We start from the raw sequence: 12524 nt of genomic DNA on the forward strand, positions 1-12524 counted from the left end.
GTGTGTGTGTGTGTGTTTTTGCAGAGTGAAACCAGTGTGTGTGAGAGTAGCAAGTAGCAAGAAGATGAGTGTGAAAGCTTGGAATTTTCTATCTTAGAATATATAAAAAGAAAGACAGTAATCAACCTGCCGAACCACTTTTCAGGGCCGAAATTTAAGGGAAAAATTACACTTTGATTATGATAATGACACTCTTGAAGAATAAAATAATGCTGAATGTTTTTTTGTTTTTTTAATTCAAATAATAATAATAGTAATCAATTATCTAAAACTCAATAATATAAAATTCCATGTTGCACCAGACTTTCTGTTTTCATTTTCGTCTTTTTATGGGTTATTTCACGGTTGTTAAATGGTTTGATGTAAAATTATTAAATGGTCAGAATGATTAAAAGACTTTCATGATATAGTAAAAAATAAAATTAGGATGCTTAATGGTTAAAGAAGATTCATGATACAAAATCATTTAGAGGATTTTAAAATCATTAAGAGACAAGTTTTTTTGTCAAACAAGATTCACCTCTTAACAATTTATAAATTGTCTCTTAATAATAGAACTATTAAGAGATAAACAAACGCTCATTGGTTTAACGACACCACTTTTTAAGACAATCCATGTGATTTTGATTTTGAGAGATGAAATGATAAAGTTTGGAATTAAAAAAATGCATTGTTTAATAAATATAAATTAATTTATGTTTTGAGTTTCTGTTCGAATAGATATAAGTAGGGGTGTTCAAAAACCCGATCAATCCAACCCAACCCAATGTGAAATAATCCAACCTGAAGCAAGCCGATGTCTAATGGAGTTGTAAAATTGTCAAACTGTAGGTATTGGGTTACTATTATTTGAATCCAACTCAACCCGATAAACTCGATATCCTTTTATTTATTGAATTTAATATGATTGTTGAATTTTTATTAGTATATACATTAGACAATTACACTTATCATGTATGTTTTTCATATAAACATACTCTCAATCTATTTACATCTCTATATAACTCATTCATATATATGTTCAGTAACTGTGAACATATGTAAATTTGAGAAAATTAACTGAATGCGATATATATAAGAAATATGGATAATTTGTATCAAATTGTTGACGATGAAAAATAAATTATTAGTAGAGAAATAACATATTCAAATGTACCAAAGTATCAACCCGACCAACCCGTACGGGTTGGGTTGGGTTAGGTTGCATTTTGGTTTGGGTTAGGTTAAGATTTTTCAAACCGCAAGCATTGGGTTAAATTGTTCAAATATATTCAACTCGATCAACTCAACACATGAACACCCCTGGATATAAGTAGTCTATTAAAATGTGGGTTAGAGTATTATTTTTATGAGTTTCTTTATACTTTTTTCAATTAATTATAACTTTAATTAATTTTATTTTTTGTTTAATACTGTTAATTATAGGTATATTGATAAATGTTAAAAACTACTATTATTATTAATTTTAATTATACATTAATATTAATTATTTAGAATTATTTTTAATCATATAAATTATTTGTGTACTATTATTCAACTTGTTTAGTTATCAAAACACAAATATCAAAATAATAAAAATACTAGAAGGGTACTCGCACAATGCAACGAGATATATCTTGATTTTAATATTCATTTATTTTTTATCTCAGTCGATGTTATAGTATGGTCTTATATGATTTTGAAAAAGCGAAAATGTTTTTATTTTTGAATAAAATATAAATTTAAAAATATCATAAAAATTTGACTAAAATATATCGATATTAGTATCAAACAAACTATTTTAAAATTTTTGTTTAATTTTTTAATTCAATTTTTTTATTATAATTTAATTTAGGTTCAATAACGAAGTAATTTATATTTGGTTTATTAATATAATTTAATTATAAAGATAATAATTAATTATTTTGTTAGAACTCGATGATTATCCTAATTATATTTTAGATTTTTTATATTTTAAAATAAGATGTTTATCCTCTAATTGATTATGTTTATTTTTAGTTAGTTATACGAATTCAAAATAGAGTTTTAATAAGTTGTACTTACACACAATTTACTTAATTAATAAACAGTATTTTATGCATAAAAACGGTTTTTAAGAGTTTTTGTCAAATACTTTATAATATAGTATAGATTTATAACTTAACTATTATTTACGCAATGAATAATGTGACGTCAAATATGGCATTCATTATTTATAACATCAAATTTTATGTAAAAACTAATAGCTCGATTAAAGAGATTTGTTGTAAAATTAACGTTTGCAATAAGAATAAGCGACTCTCTTTGAAGACGATCCTACAACTGTTAATTTTTTACCAGTTTTTTAAATTCACTTTTTTGATTCTTTTTACAAATTCTTACGAATTTCTTGAAAATCCTCAATTTTTATAAATTATAATTCTATTTATAGAAGTATTTATCTAAATGGTATGTATAATGTGTATTGTATTAATAAATTTTAAGGGCAAGTTGCATAAAAGAATAACGTACTTTAACTTGATTTCTATTTTGGGTAACGTACTTTCAAAATTTCCATTTTGGTACCTAAGATGTAAAGTTTAAAACATTTAAGTAGCCGGGTAATCGGTTGAAGTATTAACAGATTATCATGTTGATGTAGCGAGTGATGTAGTATCCAACTCAGTATTATTTGTTGACGTGGTTGGTGACATAATTTTTTTTAATCTAAAATTAGTTTTCAACCAGTTACCGGGGTAATTAAATGTTTAAAACTTTACATTTTAGATATCAAAATGGAAGTTTTGAAAGTGCATTATCCAAAATAAAAATCAAGTTAAAGTACGTTATTTTTTTTAATGCAATTTACCCTATATTTAAATAGATAAAACATTCAATGAATGTAAACTACATATGTAATCAAAGTAATAACATTTTCTCGATATAAATAAACATGTATTCATATAATTTTAGTGCATTAATTTATAATAACTAGAAGAGTGTTTGCACAATGTAGCGAGATACATCTCGATTTTAGTGTTTCGTTTTTTTGTCTTAGTCGATGTTATAATATGATTTTATGAGGTTTTGAGAAAACAATAATTTTTTATTTTTGAATAAAATATAAATATGCAGATATCATAAAAAATTTAAAAAAAAAATATTGATATTAATACCATACTAACTATTTAAATTTCTCGTTGTTTTATATTTCTTTAATTCATTTTTTTGGTTTGATAATATATATTTTTATAAATATAATAATTAAGTATTTTGTTATAACTCAATGATTATCTTAATTATATTTTAGTCTTTTTATATTTTAAATGAAATATCTATCCTCTATTTGATTATGATTATCTGAAATTAGTTGCACGAATTTAAACATGAAGCTTAATAAGTTGTACTTATGCACAATTACTTGTAATCTTGAAATTTAAGTAATATTCATCAATAAACAATACTTCATGCATAAAAAATGAGTTTTAAGAGTTTTTATCAAATGTTTTATAATATAGTATAGATATAATATAAATCAAAAATAACGAAACCTTAAAAAATATGAAAAAAATTAAAGAAAGGTTTTTGTCATCGTTGCAGTTTTTGAATCGTTGAGTTGGAGCGTCCACAATGATTAGACCTTTTCATCGAGACTTTTATGAATGCTTTTTATACCATCGATAACTGGAAATGTTACGAGCATCTACAGTATTGAGATTTTCACAGTTTTTTCGTTCCATATCGTCGTCAACCCAACAACTCAAAAACCTCAATATACCGTCACATGCAAAAACATCTCTCGGGTTTTTTTAAAGCTTTTTCATACTTTATCAAAAATGTGGTCATTATATTGAAAAACCTCACCTCAAGATTATTTCACTTTTGAAAAACTTCCAATTATCTTTTTGTGACTACGGAGGTTTAAATGTGATGACTCCAGTCTCCAGACTATCCGCAAAGTAAGTGGTCGTTATGAGATTAGTCGGCTCACATAACGGGTTGGATATCCAGGTTTGACATATTAAATTCTAGACTCAAACTTTCACTATTCACAGTAATATTGATCATAATCATATTTGACATATATTTATTGATTTATCATTTAATTAACAATATTTTTAATATATATTAATTTGTTTAATTAAATAATTAAGTCTATATTTACATATTTTATGTAACTATGTTAATTTTTTGTGTATTTTAATAAATTAATTAAGGGGCCGTTTACCAAACGTTTACTCGCGTAAGTGAACACCAAGTCACATTACCTTACCGGATGAATATGGTAAGAACCAATAATCTTACCCGGTAAGAGCAAGACAAGGACCAAAAGTCTTACCCGGTAAGTGAGGGCGATGACTCTTACCACGGTAAGCGTTTACCGGGTAAATTGTAATATACGATATTGTTTTGGTGGACTAAAATCTTACTCAATAAGTAAATAATAATGTTAAATTTTACCGATAAACACTTACTGGATAAGTATTTGGTAAACTGCTTCGAAATCTTAAGTATGATGTAGACAAATGCTCTCATAAGATATATCTACCTTGCACAAAGTCTTGCTCCATATTTTTAATAGGTACAACCACTCTCCTTTGAAACTTTAAACATCATTATGTTTTTTTATTTTGAATATTTTTTTATACATCATGTTTATTGGTCAAAAAGTTAAATAAGTCAATAAAATAAACAATAAAAATAATTACATTTTTCATATAGTTTGAAAATTTATAAATCCTTTCATGTGGTTTTTATCTGGTTCTTGGTGCTTAAAATACCAACCTACCCGGTTAACCCAACTCGAAAAAATCCAAAAGAACTCAATTCAAGATAATCCGATATATAGTTGGATTGGGTTAAGATTTTTCAAACCGTAAAAATTAATGGTGACCTCACCCGTGGTGCAAAACAAATAGTGGGATGCACGCATAATGATATTTGACCCCGAGCTCTTTGCTTTCTTTGTCTTCAGCTCTTTACATCCCTAACGACTGATCATATGAGAATAGGTATTGAAATGAGAAGCGTAAGAACAAATCTGAACCATTGATTACTTTTAATCTCATCATATCCCATGAATTGTGTTTGATACTATAATTGATCATGTGTATCTCAATGCATCTCGTTACTGTTTTATATTCAATTATGATTGATCCAATGTGAAAATCTCTTCTTACTCTTCTCATCATAACGTTCATTCTCGCTAGAATCCCAACCCTTATACACCTACCCCCCAAAAAGGAGTTGGAAGCGGTGGGCGGTGTACAAAAGGGAAGGGAGTAGAGTTTGGAGGTTTAATTAAGGTTTCTTTTCTCCTTAAATGCATTGTAAACTTGTACAACAAAAAAGAAGGATAAGAGGACAAAAACACCCTCACACACTTAACATGTAGGATCACTTAACAAGACCCCTCTAAAGACCCTAAGCAGTGGCGGATCCAAAAAATTAATGGGGTGGGGACACGTTTGGATGAGGGAAGCATATGACCATATGAGACTGGGGGAAAACCATGTAAGACGAGTGTAAAAATAGAAAATTTAAGCTAGTCAACAAAGGTTTTTAGTTTTTAACTGAGGGCCTTTCCCCTTGATGCTTAAAAGCTGGATCCGTCCCTGACCCTAAGGACCATGAATCAAATCCAAAGCAAAATTGAAAACCATATAGAAGAATTTGAAAATTTTGAACCGTAAAGACGAAATCCAGAGTTTCCTCAAATTACAAGGACTAATAATGTAATTAACGCAATTAAAAATGGTTCGGTGGTAAAATTTGAATCGTCTAGAATCAAGGGTTGAAAATAAAAGTGATGATCTTGATTCCCAAGGCCAAAAAGCAGCGAATCAATCTTTTCCAATTTAGGTTTTCTTTTCCCTAAACTTGAAATTCCCTTTTCCCCAAGGCATCAAAGGTTTTCAATTTCCTTCGTGTTCTTCTTGTGGGTTTTGTAAGAAAATAGCGAAAAAATGGGTGTAAAAGATGTGAAGTCAAAGCAAGAGCTTGATGATTTTGTGAAAGAAGGTTCAGCTGTTATGATTCACTTCTGGGCTTCATGGTGTGAAGCTTCTAAGCATATGGATCAAGTCTTTTCTCATCTATCCACTGATTTCCCTCATGCCCGTTTCTTAAGGGTATGCGTTCTATCTCATCTTTCTGGTTTTTGTAACTCCTTTTCAATTGGGTATGCTTGTATTTGATCTTATTTTCATGTGGGAATGTTTGTATATGTTTATACGAACTTCCTAATCAGTACTTTTTGGGGAGTTCTTTTGCTTCCTATAAGACAATTTAGCGATTCTTTTGGTTTAACTTTTCAATTGCGTATGCTTTTTATTTGATTGTTTGCTAGTTGTTTTCAATTGGGTATGGTTATATTAGCAAAGTAACTTCATAATCAGTTCTGTTGGTATTGTTTTGTATGCTTATCGGCTTCGTAGGATGTTAATTTGATTGCTATGTGTGTGTATTTGATCTTATTTTCATGTGGGAATGTTTGTATTTGCATATGAACTTCCTAATCAGTACATTTTGGGCATTTTTTTAAATCCAAGTATCTCTGTGATTTGCAAGTGGTTTTGAATTGGTATGTTTGTATTTGCTAAGTAACTTCATGATAGTTCTGTTGGTATTGTTTCGTATGCTTTTATCCGCTTCTTAGGATGCTAATTTAATGGCTATGTGTGTATTTGATCTAATTTTCGTGTGGGAAAGTTCGTATATGTGTATATGATTAGTATTTTTTTGGGGATTTTTTTGGCTTCCTATACGACAACTTAGCAATTATTTTTGTTTTTTTTTATTAACGTGAATATCCAACCCGCCATGCGAGCCGACTAATTCCAGGGCAACCATCTGCTTTGCAGATAGCCCGGTGTCACCGTATTTGAACCTTCATGGCCACAAGGGGATTTTTATTCCTCTTGGATTTGAACCCGGGACCTCCTGGTACTTACTTTTGACCTTTGGAGCCAAACTCAAACCAATTAGGCACCACCCTTGTGGTTTTTTTTTCTTTTCAATTGGATATGCTTTTTATCTCATCAATGTGATTTTTGCTTGTTGTCTTCAAATGGCTATGTTTGTATTTGCCAAGTAACTTCATGATCGGTTCTAATGGTATTGTTTTGTGTTCTTTTATCCGCTTTGTAGGATTTTAATTTAATGGTTATATGTGTGTATTTGATCTTGTTTTCATGTAGGCATGATGTATACATGCATATGCCCCTAATCAATATAGTTTTGGGGATTTTTCGGCTTCCTAAATGACAATTTAGCAATTCTTTTGGTTTTTTTTCAATTGGGTATGCTTTTTAATTCATCCCTGTGATTTTTGCAAGTTGTTTTCAATTGGGTATGTTTATATTCGTTAGTAACTTCATGATCGGTTCTAATGGTATTGTTTTGTATTCTAACACCAGCTTCTTAGGATGTTAATTTAATGGCTCTGTGTGTGTATTTGATCTTATTTTCATGTGGGAATTTGTTTGTGTACATGAACTCCCTAATCAGCAACTTTTTTGGGATTTTTTGGCTTCATATATGACAATTTAGCAAATCTTTTGATTATTTTTTTATATGACAATGTTGCATAAGCTTCATAATCATAAAAACCCACGATTATATAACTATTGATTATTTTGTTTTCTGCTTCTAAAATTGTAGGTTGAAGCCGAAGAACAACCAGAAATTTCCGAGGCATATTCAGTTTCTGCTGTGCCTTTCTTCGCTTTCGTAAAGGTAGCCACACCATTTCCTTATTTTCTTCGCAAATTTTGAAACAAAATCATCGAAAGACCATATTTTATGTTCTAAGTTTTTTTGGAGTCTTAAACGTAAAATCTTGAATTGTTATAGGCACTTCATTAGAGGTTAGTTCTTGAAATAAACTTATCTACACCTATCTTGTCCTATAAATAAGCCACATTACAAATATATTGATAATCTTCTTCTGTAGTACCAAAATAAAGGAATCTTGTGGACCAAATCAATGCTATCGGCATTTTGCAATTTTCGAGCAAGTTGTCTTTTTTGCACATGTTCTTTTGCAAGTTGGCATCTCCACAGGAATAATCGCTGTACTCTTTGGGGTAAAGTACAGGTCTGCTTACATCTCACCCATCAGACCCCACCTTCAAGTGGGATATATTGAACTCGTTTGGTTTCCCAATAGGCAAGAAGGTGATTTGGGGATGAAACTTTTTGGGCTATTTGTCTTTTACGCACACGTTTTTTTTGCTAGTTGGGATCTTCATAGAAATAGTACAGGTCTGCTTACATCTCACCCATTAGGCCCCACCTTCAAGTGGGATATATTGAACTCGTTTGGTTTCCCAATAGGCAAAAAGGTGATTTGGGGATGAAACTTTTTGGGCTATTTGTCTTTTTCGCACACGTTTTTTTTTGCTAGTAGGGATCTTCATAGAAATGGTCGCTCTACTATTTGGGGTAAAGTACAGGTCTGCGTGCATCTCACCTGCCAGAACCCATCTTCATGTGGGATATACTGAACTTGTTTGGTTTACCAACAAGCAAAGAGGTGATTTGGGGATGAAAGTTGAGATTTGTTGGAAAGGGAAATGTTGCATTAAACTGTAACTCCTTGCTTTTATATTAGCAAATCTACCAAAATTTCGGCATGACCTATTCATAAACTCGTCATTTGCCTGATTTATAACCTGTAAATCGTATTTTCATATACACTAAACAAAATCCTAAACCAAAAGCGGGCATAAGCACCACGTACATTAACTACTACTTACAAACGTACACCAAATGTGTTGATATTAAATCTTTCGAAGACTATCTTGAACTAATCTTCGGTCCCAAAAACACCGTATCAACCAATAGTATTATCTATCAATGGTTACCTTTACCACCACATCAATAATACCATCTGATCGTGATCCCGGGATACACGTCGACAAATAAAAACAAACCAAACTTTTTTGGGGGACATACCAAAAAGGGGTCTTCACGGAAACAACTGCTCTACTCTTTTGGATGTATAACAGGTCTACATACATCCCATCCCTGACCCTACTTTTAAGTGGGATATAATGGGCCGGTTTTGTTTGTTTTGGTTTGGATGAGGGATTATAATTCGAGCGTGTATTGATTTACTAAATTTCGTGTAGTTATCAACTTTAGTCATTTTCTTTTATAGGATGGTAAGACGATTGATACATTGGAAGGCGCATATCCATCCGAGTTAGCGAACAAAGTCTCGAAAGTCGCGGGATCAATCCATGCTGGGGAACCTGCAGCACCTGCGAGCCTAGGGATGGCTGCAGGACCCTCGGTTCTTGAAGCAATTCAAGATATTGCTAAAGTCGACAACTCTTCTCGAGCCATCACTCCCTCTCCAGCTCCTGATGCACTGAAAAACCGTCTTCAAAAACTCACCAATTCGCACCCGATAATGCTGTTCATGAAAGGAACCCCTGAAGAACCGAAATGTGGTTTTAGCAAAAAAGCCGTTGAAATCTTGAAGGCGGAGAAAGTAAAGTTTGGAACTTTTGATATTCTTAGTGATAATGAGGTTCGTGAGGGATTGAAAAAGTTCTCAAACTGGCCTACGTATCCTCAACTCTACTGCAAAGGTGAGCTTCTTGGTGGGTCGGATATTATAATCGCGATGCATGAAGGTGGTGAATTGAAGCAAGCTTTTAGCGATCATGGAGTAGGAACGGCTGATGTCAGCAAGTCAAACGTGACCGAACCCGCTGGTCAAAAGGCCGGAGTTACAGATTCGACCGGCTTGAGTTCAGCCTTGACAAGCCGTCTGGAAGGTCTCATCAACTCAGCTCCGGTTATGCTCTTTATGAAGGGAACCCCAGATGAGCCTCGATGTGGTTTTAGCCGAAAGGTGATTGAATTTCGCCTTTACATATATAATTTTATTGTTTTGTTCACTATACTTGATGCTTGTTTGCACATTTATATATATGGGTTTGGGGGGAAATTGTAAAAAATGAAAAGCTGAGGAATACATGTGCATACCGTTCAGATGAATGGTTACTAGGGTGTTCCTTCGTTTATTTATTTGGGGTTTTCCCAGAACTTCCCTCTGTCCCTATATATATAATATGCACAAACCCATGCTTTTCTGGGCCTGGGCTCCGTCCTTCCAAGCCCATTTTCATTGAGGCCTGGTCCGGGCTTTGGGGTTGAAAAAGGACACGATCTGGCTTTTTTGGGCTTAAACGGGCTTTATAAGGTCTCATTTATGATTCTTCAGGTGGTCGATATTCTCCGAGAAGAGAAGGTCGATTTCAAGACTTTCAACATACTCTCCGATGAGGAAGTGCGACAAGGCCTAAAAGTCTACTCGAACTGGTCGAGTTATCCGCAACTATACATAAAGAGCGAGCTCATTGGTGGATCGGATATCGTCTTGGAGATGCAAAAAAGCGGAGAGCTCGAGAAGGTTTTGGTCGAAAAAGGTATCATTCCTCTCGAAGAACGCTTGAAAAAACTAGTCAACTCTACGCCCGTCCTGCTTTTTATGAAGGGTACCCCAGATGCCCCACAATGCGGTTTTAGCTCAAAAGTCGTAAATGCCCTCAAGGAGGAAGGTATAAAGTTCGGGTCTTTTGACATTTTGACCGACGAGGAAGTTAGACAAGGTTTGAAGACTTTCTCGAACTGGCCTACTTTCCCACAACTTTATTACAAAGGCGAGTTGATAGGAGGATGCGATATCGTTCTCGAGCTCAAAACCAATGGTGAACTTGCGTCTACGTTATCAGAGTAAAACGTGAAACAAGCGTTTGAGATTTTTGTACTGAAAGCTCGTTTTTCTAATGACCGTATCGATTTCGTTTTGATGTAGCCTTGAATCTTGATTTGGTATCTTGTGAGAACTGGTCCTAGTTTTTGGTTTGTCTCATGGAAATCTCGAGTTTGTGCAAGTAAACCATTTGGATATGTTTGGTTTGCAAATATGACTGGACAGACGAGAGTCAGGTAGGTATAAAAAAGAATTGTGGAATGTTTTAGGGTTCTTAATTTAATATGGATAGTTTAATAATTTACGAATTTTGACTGATCTGTTTGATTTGTGTTCCACCTATTTGGTTTGGTGGAACAAAAAAGTGCATTTTTGTTCCACTCAGTACTATCATGTTTACTGTTATGTTGTATTAAACATGGAACAATAAGTTTTTATTTGTTGTAACGATTTAATAAGTTTTTATTTGTTGTAACGATTTTTAAACACGTGTTTTATTCTTTTTTCAATTAATTACAACATAACTTTGTAATGGAACATCCATTAATTACAAGATTATCAGTTTACGTTTAAAATGAGTATGAAATAGGAAAAATTAAACGTTGGTTATAGTAATTAAAAAAAATATGAATACAATAAATAGAAACCAAGACGAGTTTCACCGCATTTTTACCAAACGTTAATTTTATTTTTTCGTCCTTGTGGGGCCATTTAACGATGCCTCTGTAGCAGTCGTTGGGGACGCGGGGACATGAACAAAATCCAAAGCAAAATCGAAACTACAAGGAAGATTTTGTAATTTTAATCTGTTTTTTTATTAACCTAGATATCGAACCCGCTATGCGAGCTGACTAATCCTAGGACGACCACCTGCTTTGCAGGTAGCCCGGAGTCACTGCATTTGAACCTCCATGATCACAAGGGGATTTTTGTTTCTTCTTGGATTTGAATTTGAGATCTTCAGGTACTTTTGACCTTTGGAGCCAAGCTCAAACCAATCAGTCACCGTCTTTGTGGTTATATGTTAGTTGTCTTTGTAATAAAGTCATGGGAAGGTAGACATGTTTACTAAAGTCAACCCCTTTCTAACATATCTATCCTCCAAAACGTCAGAAGACCCGAACTTTATTACCTTCCTACATGAGGGCATTTATGGCTCTTCGACTATAACAACATTCGGGGTCATCTAACAGTACCCTTCATAAATAACGCTTGAAAAACTAGTCAACACCATGCTCTTCTTGAAAGGTATGCTAGATGCACCAATATGCAATTTCAATTCAAGTGTCTTATTTGGTAAAAAAAATTATTATTATTACCTTGGATATTCAACTCGTTATGCGAGCTGACTAATCCCAAGACGACCATCTGCTTTGCAGATAGTCCGGAGTCACCGTATTTGAACCTCCGTGGCCACAAATGGATTTTTATTCCTTATTGGATTTGCACTTGAGACCTCTTGGTACTTTTAACCTTTGAAGCCAAACTCAAACCAATCAGAAACCACCCTTGTGGTTCTTATTTGGTACACATTTTTAACCCTAACCGATAGATCTTGTAACTATTCATGGTATGGATATCTGTTTATACCATAACTATACAATACAACTTACAACCACTTCAAAAATGAATCACAAACAATACTAGTAATAAGTTACATATCCCTTATAAAGTTGGCCACAAAAACATTATGTTTAAAATCCAAAAAAGTTTTGACAACTGCTACACTAAGGGGAAGGAGGATTGAGGGGTAATCTTGTCATTTAACCATCATGGAAGCAACTTTGTTCTGCTGCAAATTGCAATCCAAGAATCTTCAATGTTTCTAAAAGGGAGA

At 32.9% G+C, this 12524-nt stretch overlaps 1 protein-coding gene across 1 annotated transcript; it reads left to right on the plus strand.

The window, feature by feature from the left end:
• The first annotated feature begins 5832 nt into the window (after window positions 1-5832).
• On the plus strand, window positions 5833-10996 carry LOC112526802 (monothiol glutaredoxin-S17). Its single transcript, XM_025137222.1, has 4 exons — window positions 5833-6089; window positions 7621-7695; window positions 9122-9823; window positions 10196-10996. Exons 1-4 carry the CDS (start codon window positions 5925-5927, stop codon window positions 10709-10711), a joined length of 1458 nt encoding a protein of 485 aa, XP_024992990.1. The 5' UTR covers window positions 5833-5924; the 3' UTR covers window positions 10712-10996.
• The last annotated feature ends 1528 nt before the right edge of the window (window positions 10997-12524 follow it).

Source organism: Cynara cardunculus (genome assembly GCF_001531365.2).
Source record: "Cynara cardunculus var. scolymus isolate 2C chromosome LG 14, CcrdV1, whole genome shotgun sequence".
Lineage (NCBI taxonomy): Eukaryota > Viridiplantae > Streptophyta > Magnoliopsida > Asterales > Asteraceae > Cynara > Cynara cardunculus.